This window comes from Mobula hypostoma, chromosome 9, assembly GCF_963921235.1.
Source record: "Mobula hypostoma chromosome 9, sMobHyp1.1, whole genome shotgun sequence".
In the NCBI taxonomy this organism is placed as follows: Eukaryota; Metazoa; Chordata; class Chondrichthyes; order Myliobatiformes; family Myliobatidae; genus Mobula; species Mobula hypostoma.
This window is the reverse complement of record NC_086105.1, coordinates 54,692,450-54,707,613: the sequence shown is the minus strand read 5'-3', so window position 1 is coordinate 54,707,613 and position 15,164 is coordinate 54,692,450. Positions and strand designations below refer to the sequence as shown.

The window sequence follows — 15,164 nt, the reverse complement described above, 5'->3', positions numbered from 1 at the left end:
AAACGTTTCAGAACAAATGTTACCTGCAGAGGCAGAGAAGACCCCCCCAGAGACTTGAGTTCTAATGAAAGGAGGGGCACCAGAGGGAAGTGATAAGCAGATGAGAAGAGAAGGGTAAGAGGGGCATCAGAATGTGGAATGGAAAAAGAGAGAAGGAGGAGGGGGAGAAATTACTGGAAGTTAGAGAAATCAATGTTCATGTCATCAGATTGGAAGATACAGAGTCAGAATCTGGGGGTGTTAGTCCTCCAACCTGAGAGTGGCCTCATTGTGGCAGTAGAGGAGGCCATGGACCAATATGTTGGAATGGGAATGGGATTGGAATTAAAATGGTTGGCTACAGGGAAATTCTGTTTGTTGTGGATGGAACGAAATTGCTCAAAAAAGTGGTCCCCCAATCTATATTGGGTCTCACGATGTAGAAGAGGCTGCACCTGGAGCACTGGATACAGTAGATGATCCCGACAGACTCACAGGTGGAGTGTTGCTTCACCTGTTTCAGTCAGGGAGGAGGTGAATGGACAATTCCTCCTCTTGTAGGGGTTGTGTCAGGAGAGAGATCAATGGGGAGGGACAAATTGACAAGGCAATCATGGAGAGAGCGATCCTTACAGAGACTGGAGTCGAATAAAAATGTGTTTGGTGGCAAGATCCTGTTGAAGCTGGTGGAAGTCGCAGAGAATGACATACTGGATGCGAAGGTTCATGGGGTGGTAGTTAAGGACAAGTCCTTCCTCCAGAGTGAGGGAGTCTAAAACTAATGGAAATAGGTAAAAGGTGGGAAGGGGAAAAATTTTAAGGGGAACCTGAAAGGGAACATTTTACATCGAGGGTGGCAGGTATGTGGAATGTGGAATGAGCTATCAGAGGAAGTGGGAGAGCAGGTACAATAAGAACAATTAAAAGTCACTCAGATAGGATAATGGACAGGAAATGTTTAGGGGGATACAAGCCAAATGCAGGCAAATGGGATTACTTTAGGTCAGTAAATTAGCCAGCATGCATGAGTTAGGCTGAAGGGTCTGTTTTAATACTGTATAAATTTGTGACTCTTTGGCCAATACATGCTACACCTCCAAGATGGACAAGGGCAGCAGGAAGATGGGAACACGTCAGCTTCAAGAACTCCTACCCCACCTCATCCTTCATCCTTACTCCACACCCCCTACCCCCCCCCCAGTACCAACTTGACTTGAAAATCTGTCACCGGTCACTGTGTCTGGGCCAAAATGCTGGAATTCCCAACTCAAAAGTACCACAATTACCTCTTTACCAGGTGATCAGCAGGAGTCCAAGGAGAGGCTTGCCCTCACTTTCTCAAGTGTTGTTTGGAAGGGAAAGAAACACAAACTTTGCCCATATCCCAAGAGTTAATAAACCAAGGTGTTAAGTTTTACTCACAATGTACTGCTTCTGCTTGTTGTAGATTATGGCTCCAATACCATTTGCTGGATCATCTAGATAGGAAGTTTAAAATTGTTAGAGTTGGTGCCAGATGTTCTTACTCTGTTTTTGTTTTTTTTTCCTCTGATTTTAACAATGCCAGTGGCCTGTATGTGGTCCTGAGAGAGTCATGAAGCATAGAACCAGGCCCTTCAGCTCTTCAAGTTCATACTGATTTCTTCACATTCATCCTCCTCACTTTGCTCAACCAGTCAGAAAAGTTCCTGAGCAGAATTATTGCAGTAATTCATCCAACTAAATTGAGAGCTAAAAACTTTACAGGCTAAGTTTAAAATTCATGATGGAAGGATATGGAAAGTAAAATTGAAATGATCTCTGGATCTAAAATGCAGGTCCGTAACCCAGCTTTAGGTAAGTGATGGAGACACAAGAGACAGTCGATGCTGGAATCTGAAGCAACAATTAAACTGCTGGAGGAACGCAGCAGGTGGAGCAGCAACAATGGAGGGAAATGGACAGCCACGTTTTGGGTAGAGACCCTTCACCTGGACTGAAAGACAGAACGGAGATAGCCAGTATAAAAAGGTCCATTGAAGTGGAGTGGAAGGGTAGCAAGAGCTGAACTGGAATAGGTGGATCCAAATGAGGAGGGGTGATTTTCTGATGGAGCAGGGGAGGGTGGAAATGGGGTCAGAGGTGGGGTGGTGATTAATGGATGTGACAAAGAGCCACAAATGACAGGAGAGGAAGGTGAGAATGGAACCAAGTGTGGGAGGTGGGGAAGGGCAGATGGGAGTATCTGGTAAGGCTCTGAATACTTGTGCCAACCAACTAGCGGAAGTATTCAGGGACATTTTCAATCTATCACTGCTATGGGTGGAAGTTCCCACTTGCCCCAAAGAGGCAACAATTATACCAGAAGAATACTGTGAGTTGTCTTAATGACTATTGCCCAGTAGCACTCACATCTACAGTGATGAAATGCTTGAGAGGTTGGTCATGACTAGATCAAACTCCTGCCTCAACAAGGATCTGGACCCACTGCAATTTGTCTATCACCACAATAGGTCAACAGCAGATGCAAACTCAGTGGCTCTTCACACGGCCTTAGACCATGTGGACAATACAAACACCTATGTCAGGATGCTGTTCATCAACTATAGCTCAACATTTAACACCATCATTCCCACAATCCTGATTGAAAAGTTACAGAATCTGGGCTTCTGTACCTCCCTCTGCAATTGGATCCTCGACCTCCTAACCAGAAGACCACAATCTGTGCGGATTGGTGATAATATCTCCTCCTCGCTGACAATCAACTCAGTTATTGCTTTATCTTCTACTATCTCAATGGACTGTGAAATAATTTAATCATTATGATCAATATATAAGACAAGTTTTTCACTTTATCTTGGTACATGTGACAATAATAAACCAATTCCAATACCAATATCAAGATACTTTATGCTGATGCCAATAATACTATATCGAATTTTGACTCAGTAACAAACCTGATCGAGCAGCCAGGAGGAAGCAAAGTTGCAATGAGTGAGTAACATGCTCCAGGGACAATTCCTTGGTTTCAGTGAAAGTGCCATGGTTACAGTTCAGGAGTGCATTATAGCTCTGGAGTGTAGAGGCTATTTTGCTTTCCATGGTTGGTGAGACAGGCAAGTCACAGTCACTACAATATTCTACCATCTCTTCTCGCAAGTTGGTCTTTGGACTGGAACGCCGACATTCTTTACATTTCTGTCTGCGAGTACGCTGGCAGAGTATGAATTCAGCTAGCTTGTCATCAATGGCCGGCACATAGGGCAGCACAAAGGTGCTGCTGCTTCGGAAGATTTGGTTGACGTTTTTAAGGTCTTCCTTATAATTTTTGTTCATGCGCTTAAATTCAGGCTCCTTGGGCCAGAAAAATATGGAATGAACCCCTCCTAGAATGAATGAGCAAACAGCAGTTCTTAAGGTTAGATGGTTTAATAAATTAAACTAAAATAAACAAACAAGCACATGAATGATAAGTACTTGGAATCAAAGCAAATCAATTTACTAACTACAATGTAAATCCCAGGAGTTTCCATTTGTTTTAGAAATTAACTGCTGCGAGAAAGGAAACAAAAGGGGAGTTGATGGGGGTGTGGGAGAGAATAAGTTTCAAGGCCACAGGGAGAAGGGATAAGATATGGGATTGCTCTTATGGAAGTCAGCATGGACACACTGGGCTGAATCTTCCCAGTTGGTACTGAAATAAGTAAGAAATCTGTTAAGTCTCCACTCAATGGACCTTGTTTACACTTATCACTGTCTTGTTAGAGCGGGCAATATAATCATAGACTGCACCCAGCCCAGACATCATCCCTTCTCCTTGCCATTGGGCAGAAGATACAAGAGACTGAAAGCACGAACCACCAGGATCAAAAACAGATTCTATATCGCTGTTTTAAGATGATTGGATGGTCTCCTATTATGATAAGATGGACCTTTGACCTCACAATTTACCTCATTATGACCTTGCACCTTATCTATTGTTGGTAATGCATTTTATCTGTAACCATTAGCAAATTTATTCTGCATTGTTACTGCTTTTCCTTGTACTTATGTAATGAAATAAACTGCATGGATGGTATGCAAAACAAAGTTTTTCACTGTACCGGTGCATGTGACAATATAAACTAATTTACCAATTTACCAGTTGTAAGTCTGCCCTTTGAAAGGAAGTATCAGTGAGAAAGATGGGCAGACTGAAGGTGTGATGTGGCAAAGGTTGAATACATTGAAAGCTGCAGATCTGGAAGCAAGGAACACTTCAAGTTCAGAAGCCAGCGGCTTGATGGTGGAAAAATGAAATTCCACTTTCAATCTTTTTTTATTGATTTAAAAGAATAAGGGTAAATACAAACCAGAGGAGAGGTTATCTCAAATACATAATTCCATAATAATACAAACAGAGAAAGGAGCATACACTGTCAAAATCATGTATAGTATTAAGCTAATATAAAGAGAAAAGAGAACCAGCTCTCCTCTTAACAGTTCATGAAAAAAAAATTCATATTTTTCTATTATTGGAGAAAAAAACCACTAAACTAATCTAAAACAAAAAAACAAACCAAAAAAGGGGGACTGGGCAATCCATTTTGAGGATACAGTTAAAAAAAAGGGGAAATCCTTCTGATCAAATCTAAAAATTCACGGAGAAAAAAGAATAATTAACTATAAAAGTAATAAAAATTAGATCATATGAAAATATTGAATAAAAGGTCACCAAGTTTGCTCAAATTTAAAAGATGTATCAAACGTCCGCCTTCTTATTTTCTCCAAACTTAAACAAGACATAATGGAGGAGAGCCAAAAAAAAAATACAGTAGGTGGATTGGGATCCTTCCAGTACAATTGAATAGTTCTCCTAGCCAATAAAGTTGAGAAAGCTATCATACGTTGAGCGGAAGCAGGAACGTTTCCTGCTTCCGTTGGAATAACCCCAGAGATTGAAATAAGTGAATTAGGTTGTAGGTCCAGACCTATGACTTTTGATAATGTTCTAAAAACATCTCTCCAAAAGTTATTTCACTTCATGCAGGACCAAAATATATGAGTTAAAGTGGCTACCTCAGTGTTACATCTATCACACGTAGGATTTATATTAGAAAAAATATGCGCTAGTTTATCTTTTGACATATGTGCCCTGTGCACTACCTTGAACTGAATCAAGGAGTGACGGGCACAAATAGATGAATTGTTAACTAAATGACAAATTTTATTCCATTGATTATCTGAAAATGGTTCTTGAAGTTCCAATTCCCAAGCACGTTTAACCTTATCATTAGACATTATTTGTAAATTCAATAGCCGTTTATATATGATGGCTATCAATTCTTTTTGGAATGGTTTAAGCTGAAAGATAACATCTATCGTATTTAGTAAATGAGCAAATGGGTAATTTGGTAACAAATCACATAAAAATTCCTAATTTGTAAATATCTAAAAAATTGTGCATTAGACAAATCATATGTGTCCATTAGCTGAGAAAAAGACATTAAACAATCCTCTAAAATCAAATCTAGAGAAGTTATTATTCCTAAACAACAGGAATTCTGCAGATGCTGGAAATTCAAGCAACATACATCAAAGTTGCTGGTGAACGCAGCAGGCCAAGCAGCATCTATAGGAAGAGGCGCAGTCGACGTTTCAGGCCGAGACCCTTCGTCAGGACTAACTGAAGGAAGAGTGAGTAAGGGATTTGAAAGCTGGAGGGGGAGGGGGAGATGCAAAATGATAGGAGAAGACAGGAGGGGGAGGGAGCCGAGAGCTGGACAGGTGATAGGCAAAAGGGGATACGAGAGGATCATGGGACAGGAGGCCTAGGGAGAAAGATGGGGGGGGGTGACCCAGAGGATGGGCAAGAGGTATATTCAGAGGGACAGAGGGAGAAAAAGGAGAGTGAGAGAAAGAATGTGTGCATAAAAAGGAGTAACAGCTGGGGTACGAGGGGGAGGTGGGGCCTAGCGGAAGTTAGAGAAGTCAATGTTCATGCCATCAGGTTGGAGGCTACCCAGTCGGAATATAAGGTGTTGTTCCTCCAACCTGAGTGTGGCTTCATCTTTACAGTAGAGGAGGCCGTGGATAGACATGTCAGAATGGGAATGGGATGTGGAATTAAAATGTGTGGCCACTGGGAGATCCTGCTTTCTCTGGCGGACAGAGCGTAGATGTTCAGCAAAGCGGTCTCCCAGTCTGCGTCGGGTCTCACCAATATATAAAAGGCCACATCGGGAGCACCGGACGCAGTATATCACCCCAGTCGACTCACAGGTGAAGTGATGCCTCACCTGGAAGGACTGTTTGGGGCCCTGAATGGTGGTAAGGGAGGAAGTGTAAGGGAATGTGTAGCACTTGTTCCGCTTACACGGATAAGTGCCAGGAGGGAGATCAGTGGGGAGGGATGGGGGGGACGAATGGACAAGGGAGTTGTGTAGGGAGCGATCCCTGCGGAATGCAGAGGGGGGGGGAGGGAAAGATGTGCTTAGTGGTGGGATCCCGTTGGAGGTGGCGGAAGTTACGGAGAATAATATGTTGGACCCGGAGGCTGGTGGGGTGGTAGGTGAGGACCAGGGGAACCCTATTCCTAGTGGGGTGGTGGGAGGATGGAGTGAGAGCAGATGTACGTGAAATGGAGGAGATGCGTTTAAGAGCAGAGTTGATAGTGGAGGAAGGGAAGCCCCTTTCTTTAAAAAATGAAGACATCTCCCTCGTCCTAGAATGAAAAGCCTCATCCTGAGAGCAGATGCGGCGGAGACGGAGGAATTGTGAGAAGGGGATGGCGATTTTGCAAGAGACAGGGTGAGAAGAGGAATAGTCCAGATAGCTGTGAGAGTCAGTAGGCTTATAGTAGATATCAGTGGATAAGCTGTCTCCAGAGACAGAGACAGAAAGATCTAGAAAGGGGAGGGAGGTGTCGGAAATAGACCAGGTAAACTTGAGGGCAGGGTGAAAGTTGGAGGCAAAGTTAATAAAGTCAACGAGTTCTGCATGTGTGCAGGAAGCAGCGCCAATGCAGTCGTCGATATAGCGAAGGAAAAGTGGGGGACAGATACCAGAATAGGCACGGAACATAGATTGTTCCACAAACCCAACAAAAAGGCAGGCATAGCTAGGACCCATACGGGTGCCCATAGCTACACCTTTAGTTTGGAGGAAATGGGAGGAGCAAAAGGAGAAATTATTAAGAGTAAGGACTAATTCCGCTAGACGGAGCAGAGTGGTGGTAGAGGGGAACTGATTAGGTCTGGAATCCAAAAAGAAGCGTAGAGCTTTGAGACCTTCCTGATGGGGGATGGAAGTATATAAGGACTGGACATCCATGGTGAAAATAAAGCGGTGGGGGCCAGGGAACTTAAAATCATCGAAAAGTTTAAGAGCGTGAGAAGTGTCACGAACATAGGTCGGAAGGGATTGAACAAAGGCCTTGTCTAAAATTGATGGTTTAAAAATATAATTAAAATGGATATTACTAGAAAGAACAAAGTTATTTAAGTCAAAAGATCTGCGAAACTGTAACCAAATTTTTAATGTATGTCTAACAATGGGACTAAGATCTTGTCTACCAATCTTAGAAAACAAAAAGGGAAGAGGAGCTCCCAGTAAAGAAGCCAAAGAGAACCCCTTTACCGAGTTCTTCTCCAAGTCTAACCATGAAGGACAGTCCTGTATATCTATACAGTGAATCCAAAAAGTAATATAACGAGTATTGATTGCCCAGTAATAGAGCCTAAAGTTTGGTAAAGCCAAGCCACCACCTTTTTTAAATTTTTGCGGTAAAGGTTTACTCACTCTGGACTTTTATTATTCCAGATATATAATAAGATCATAGAATCTATTCTATCAAAAAGCGTTTTCGGGACAAAGGATGGAACAGCTTGAAACATGTATAAGAAATTCAGTAAAATTGTCATTTTTAGAGCATTTATTCGACCAATTAACGACAACTTCATAGACGACCATTTTGAAAGTGTTTGTTGTGTATATTCAATTAAAGGCAGAAAATTATGTTTATATAAATCTTTAAAATTTTTTAGTAATTTTAATACCAAGATAGGTAAAATAATTTTTAGCAACATTAGAAGATATTAGAAAATATTGATCCGAATAGTTATTAATAGGAAATAATTCACTTATATGTAAATTTAACTTATATCCAGAGAAAGTACTAAATTCAGTAAATATGGATAACATAGAAGGAATAGATTTCCTAGGGTCTGAAATGTAAGCTAATAAATCGACTGCGTACAATGAAACCTTATGTACTTTATCCCCTCTCTTAATACCCTGAACAGAGTTGGAATCCCAAAGAGCGATAGCAAGTGATTCTAAAGCCAAACTAAATAATAAAGGACTAAGAGGACAACCCTGATGGGTTCCTCTATATAGTCTAAAATAAGGAGATTTTTGATTGTTAGTTACAACTGCAGCCATCGGGGCTTGATAGAGAAAAATGCAATTCCAATGGTGTTATTCTAGAGAGGACGCAGAAATAAGGAACATGGTAAGGACTTGTGCAAAAGGGAAGGGTTGCACTTGAATCCAAGGGGGAAAAAAATATTCTTGCAGGTAGATTTACTAGAGGTTTTGGGAGTGGTTTAAACTAAGATGGCAAGGGGATGGGAACCCGAATGATAAAGCTGAGGATGAGCCAGCAGATTTACAAGTAGATGATGGGTGTAACATGACTGTAAGGAAGGACAAGCCAATGATTGGGTACAAATGCAGACAGAGCAAAGAGTAAAATTGTACCACAGAGGCAGAATTCAGAAGTGTGAAGAATGCAGGACTGAAGGAGCTGTATTTAAATGCATATAGTATTCGGAATAAGGTGGACAAGCACGTGGCACAGATAGAGATTGGTTGCTATGACATTGTGGGCATCACTGAGTCGTGACTGAAAGAAAGCCATAGTTGGGAGCTTAACATCAAAGGATATACTTTGAATGGAAAGGACAGACAGGAAGGCATAGGTGGTGGTGTGGCTCTGTTTGTAAAAGATGGAACTACATTTTTAGAAAGTGGTGACATAGGGTCAGAGAATGTTGGATCTTTGAGGGTGGAGTTAAGAAACTGCAAGGGTAAGGGAATCATATATAGGCCTCCAAATAGTAGCCAAGATGTGGGGTTGAGATCGCAAAGGGAGCTGGAAAAGACATGTAATAAGGGTAATGACACAATTGTAACAGGAGACTTCAATATGCAAGGGTATTGAGAAAATCAGGTTGGTGTCGGATCACAAGAGAGGGAATTTGTTGAGTGCCTACAAGATGGTTTTTTTAGAGCAGCTTGTGCTTGAGCCTACTTGGGGAAAGGCTATCTTAGATTGGGTGTTGTGAAATGACCCAGATCTTATTAGGGAGTAAATGAACTGTTAGGAGGCAGGAATAATATGATTGAATTCATACTGCAATTTGAGATGGAGTATCAGAACTCACATGTACCTGTGTCACAATGGAATAAAGGGAATGCAGAAGGATGAGAGAGGTGCTTGCCCAGGTGGATTGGAGGAGAACACTGGTGGGGATGACGGCAGAGCAGACATGGCTGAAGTTTCTGGGAATTGTTCACAAGGCACAGGATAAATATGTTCCATTGAAGAAGTTGTTCTCAAGTGACGGGGTAGGCAACTGTGGCTGACAAAGGAAGTTAAGGGCTGCATAACGGCCAAGGAAAGGGCATATTAGGTAGCAAAAGTTGAGTGGGAAGTTGGATGATTGGGAAGCTTTTAAAATCCAACTAAAAAAGCCATAAGAAGGGAAAAAATGAAATATGAGGGCAGACTAGCCAATAATATAAAGCAGGATAGAAAAAGTTTTTTTCTCAGTTATATAGAGTAAAAGTGAGGTGAGAGTTGATATTGGACCACTGGAAACTGATGCTGGTGAGGTAGTAATAGCGAACAAAGAAATAGCAGATGTACTTAATGGGTACTTGCATCTGTCTTCACTGTGGAAGACACTAGCAGTGTGCCAGAGGTCTCTAAGTGTCAGGGAGCAGGAATGATACAGGATTACAAAGGAAAAAGTACTAGGTAAAGTCAAAGATCTTAAGGTGGGTAAGTCACCTGGGCCATATGGACTACATCCCAGAGTCCTGAGGTAGGCTACTGAAGAGATAACGGATGCATTGGTCATGATCTTTCGAGAATCACTTGATTCTGGCATGGTCCCAGAGGACTGGAACACTGCAAATATCACTCCACTCTTTAAGAAGGGAGGAAGGCAAACAAAAGGAAATTATAGGCCAGTTAGCTTAACCTTTGTGGTTGAGAAAGTGTTGGAGTCTATTATTAAGGATGAGATTTTGAGGTACTTTAGAGATTAATGACAAAATAAGTCAAAATCAGCATGGTTTCTATAAAGGGAAATCTTGCCTGACAAATCTGTTATGAGTTTTTCAAGGAAGTAACAAGCAGGATGGGCAAAGGAGAGGCAGTGGATGCAATTTACTCGGATTTTCAGAAGGCATTTGATAAGGTACCACACATGAGGCTGCTAACAAGTTAAAATCCTATGGAGTTACAGGAAAGATACAGGCATGGATAGTGGAATGGCTGACAGGCAGGATGCAGCTAGTGGGAATAAAAGGGGGCTTTTCTGATTTGCTGCCGGTGACTTGTGGGTCAGGGGTCAGTATTAGGACTCTACTGCTTTTCACATTGTTTGTCAATGATTTAGATAGTGGAATTGACGGCTTTGTGCAAAGTTTGCAGATGATACAAAGATAGGTGGAGGGGGAGGTACTGCTGAGGAAGCAACGTGATTGCAGCAGGACTTAGACAAATTGGAAGAATGGGCAAAAAAGTGGCAGATGGAATACAGTGTTAGGAAATGTATGATAATGCATTTTGGTAAAAGGAACAATAGTGTGGATTATTATCTAAATGGGGAGAAGGTTCAAACATCAGAGGTGCAGAGGGACATCAGAGGCCTCGTGCAAGACTCCCAAAAGATTAATTTACAGGTTGAGTGTGTGGCAAAGAAGACAAACGCAATGTTGGCATTTATTTCAAGGGGAATAGAATATAAAAGCAAGGAGATAATGCTGAGGCTTTATAAGACAATAGTCAGGCCACACTTGGAGTATTATCAACAGTTTTAGGTCTCATATCTCAGAAAGGATGTGTTGTCATTGGAGAGAGTCCAGAGGAGGTTCACGAGGATAATTCCAGGAAAGGAATGAAGGGGTTAACAAATAAGCATTCGTCAGCTTTGGGCCTGTACTCACTGGAATTTAAAAGAATGTGTGGGAACTCATTGAAACCTACTGAATGTTGAAAGGACTAGATAAAGTGAATGTGGAGAGGATATGTCCTATGGTGGGAGTATCCACAACTAGAGGGCATAGCCACAAAATTGAGGGTTGACATTATAGACTTAAGGTGAGGAGGTAATTTATTTTCTTTTAGCCAGTGAGTAGTAAATCTGTGGAATGCTCTGCCACAGACTGCGGTGGAGCCCAAGTCTGTATATTTAAGATGGAAGTTGATCATTTCCTCATTGGTTAGGGCATCAAAGGATATGGCGAGAAGACAGGTGTACGGGGTTGAGTGGGATCCAGGATCAGTCATGATGGAGTGGCAGGGTAGACTCGATGCGCTGAATGGCCTAATTCTACTCCTAGGTCTTATGGACTTATGGACCCTGGTGGATGAGCTTTTAGGTGAGTCAACATTAAGAGTGCAGAATGGACAAGGAAGGTGTTCAAGTGACGAGGGTTGTTTTGATGATGGATGTGTTTAAAGAGCGTGGGGTAGTGAAATTGTAGCTGAGGGGTTGACCATGAAGCCACAAGACCATAAGACATAGGAGCAGAATTAGGCCATTCAGCCCATTGAGTCTGCTTTGCCATTCCATCATGTCTGATCCCAGATCCCACTCAGTCCCATATACCCGTCTTCTTGCCAGTCCAGTACCAGATGGAGAAAGAGACTATTAACACAGGTGTAATGCAAGGATACATGCTTATAGGAGTGAGATAGATTGGCTGGCTGAGTGGTATCACAACAACAACCTCACAGTCAGCATCAACAAGACCAAAGAATTAATTGTGGACTTCAGGAAGGGGAATCAGAGAACACACGCCAGTCCTTATTGAGGGGTCAGTGCTGGGAAGAGTAAGCCGCTTCAAGTTCCTTGGTTTCAACATCTCAGAGGATCTATTCTGGGCCCAACCCATTGATGTAATCATAATGAAGACACAACATCAGCTTCATTAGGAGTTTCAGGAGATTTGGTATGTCACCAGAGACTCTTACAAATTTCTATAGAATGTACCATAGAGAGCATTCTGACAGTTGCATGCACAGGATTGTGAGGCTGCAGAGGGTTGTAGACTTAGCCTTCTCCATTACTAGTGCAACCCTCCCCTCCATCGAGGATATCCTCAAGAGGAGCTACCTCAAGAAGGTGGCATACATCATTAAGGACCCTCACCATTCAGAAAATGTCCTCTTCTCATTAATACTATTGGAGAGGACATATAGGAGCCTGATGACCCAAGCTCAACATTTCAGGAACAGCTTCTTCCCCTCTGCCATCAGGTTTCTGAACAATTGATGAACCATTATTCCTCATTATTCCTTTTTATTTGTGCTACTTATTTACTTTTGTGATTTATAGATTTTTGCATTGTATTGCTGCTGCAAAACAACAAATTTCATGTCACATGTTAGTGACAGTAAATCATATTGTGATTCTGAACAAGAGCACAATGAACAATGTTATATAAACATTGAGGTGTTGAGGGAGTGGGGACATAGACACCAGGAGGAAGGATAAAGGAAAAGCACTAGAGTGCAGTGATGATTTGAAACAGCCTCAGGAAAGCTTGCCAGAATAGATAAAAGATGTGTTTGTACAAAAGTTTGGAACTTTTAGTGACGGACTTGTGAAGGTAAGAAATCTGCAACAATCCTTTGAGATGCTATGATGGTGAGTTAGCTTTTTATTCAAGAATGGCAAAAAATTGTATCAACTGCTTCAGCCTTAAGAACTTAAGAATTGTCTCACAATTCTCATCCCCAATCATACTGGCTTATTATTATTGACACAGTTAAAAGCTTTTATTTGTGTGTGTGCCATTTATAGATCATTCCATTTATAAGAATATCAAGATAGTAAAAATGAAATGGGAATATGGAATATTGTGTTTAAATTGCACTGCAAGTGTGGTCTAGGTAGACAATTAAAGTGCTGGGGCCACAACGAGCTAGGCTGGGAGACCAAGAGTTCATCTTTTTGTGTGTCAGAGGTCCATGCAAGGCTCATAATGGTGGGATGGAAACTGTCCTTGAGCCTGGTGAAGTGAACTCTCAAGCTTTTGAATCTTTTACATGATGGTAGAGGGAGAAGAATGAATGACCAGGGAGAGGGAGTGAGGAGATCTTTGATTACGTTGGCGGCTTTCTTGAGGCAGCAGGAAGTGTGGACAGATTCAGTGAAGGGGAGTCTGGTTTTCGTGTTGGACTGGGTTGCGTTCACAATTCCTATAAAAGAAATATGGCACCTGGTAGTGATATGAAGGCTATCTCCTCCAAGGCATCCAGCACCCAGAGCTTTGGGAGAGGAGAACATTGGGAAAGAACTGCACTGGGGTTAATGATTTAGTGAAGTTAAGAGCTTGCCTTGAACTAGACACTTTGCACACTCTGTGCAGGGTTTCCTGGACAGGTACACATTACATCCTGTGATTGCCTTGGACAGGTGCATGGTGACGAGCTGGGCAGCATGTAACTTTTTCCGGGAGCAATCCATCGCCACAATCCTCTGCACGGAACTAGACTCACACACGACAATTCCAGTTTTGTTAACCTGTGGGGACAGCCATGAGTTAAAACAAAAAATGAGAAAGGTTACTATAAAATGCACAGTAAACGTAGTCTGGGCCAACAGCAGCCATGCATCACATAGATAGAAACTGATCATTGTTCTTGGTGTAGTCAGGCTCAGAGTAAAAACAATCCAATAATGCCCACTGCTGCCTCAGGAAATGCTACACCAGAATCCCTGTGAGTTATAAAAGCAGAACTGTATCACGTTGATCCTGAACCAAAGGTCCTGTAAACCTGATTTGGAAAACACCCATCAACCACTAATGCACCAATTACATATTCACAGCCTTCTCTCTCCTAATTCCATGGGCTTCCAAAGAAGGGAGGTTGGTGTTTGTCTTCCAGATGCCCAATCTCTACAATAATACTTTCATCAACATCTCAAAAACTTCAAAGAAATCAGTTATAAGGACTTTAGAATCAGGAACAGGCCATTTGGCCTCTCCCATCTACTCAGCTCAACACCTGTGGGAAGTTTGTTGGAGATGAGGGGCAGCATTGCAGTAAGATAGATGATTATGTTGGGATAATGTTGCATTGCAGTGTTCTTGGCACTGGTCTGCCCTGACTAGATCTGTTGTTGTTAAGATCATGATATGCATGTCATCATGAAGCAAGTAGAATGAAGGTGAGTCTTTGTAGGCAGCTGAATCTGAGGGAAGTTCAGAGTTCACCCCAACTCATATTCTCAGCATCTAATCCTCCACAGCCCTGATGGTTATACAATTGCGTATATTCACCGTCTGGTTACTTGAGACTATTTTGCTGAGCCAAGAAAAACATCAACTTTGCATCTTTCCTGTCAAATCCCATAAGAACTTAAAACATTTCAATGCCCACTTACCTTGATAACCTCTGGAGGTTATAGGCCCAGGCTGCTTAATTTTGTTTTATGAGATAATACCTCCACCACATTCCCCATCCCCCATTGCCACCTGCCCAACGATTTCAAAGAGAATGTGCATACCCCACGCAGACATCACCAGACTTTGGTCACTTGAGTTAAGAGGCAGCAACTCTATTAATTCTGTACAATAGCATATGGATATTTTATATGAGGGATGAACTCTGATCTACTATAATGGGAGGAAGAATATCAATATCTATCCACAATAGGATTGAAGTCATCCAAGTGTGCTCAGTTTGGGACCAGGGATTTCTTTCATTTCAACTTGGAAAGTACACTTGAAAATTTCCAGATTCATAAATTGGTGCCAAAGCGTGGTGACTCATTGCAAGCTGCTCCTTGCAGATCCATTCATTACTTCTATTATAGTACTGCAATGCACTGTGTAATTATCTGATCTGTGTGAACAGTCTGCAAGACAAGCTTTTCCCTATCTCTCAGGACATGTGATAATAATAAACCAATTCCAATCCCAAG

The 15,164-nt window shown here is 41.9% G+C and overlaps 1 protein-coding gene across 3 annotated transcripts in view; it reads right to left on the bottom strand.

Moving 5' to 3' along the window:
- LOC134351730 (cytidine and dCMP deaminase domain-containing protein 1-like) overlaps positions 1-15,164 on the bottom strand; it is a 121,451-nt gene that overhangs the window by 65,156 nt on the left and 41,131 nt on the right. For all 3 annotated transcript variants that reach the window (XM_063058314.1, XM_063058316.1, XM_063058315.1), the window contains exons 8-10: positions 13,574-13,760; positions 2,916-3,344; positions 1,402-1,457 (exon numbers count right to left, since the gene is read on the bottom strand). In XM_063058314.1, the coding sequence (XP_062914384.1) occupies positions 1,402-1,457; positions 2,916-3,344; positions 13,574-13,760 (672 nt within the window). The remainder of the gene's footprint in view (positions 1-1,401; positions 1,458-2,915; positions 3,345-13,573; positions 13,761-15,164) is intronic.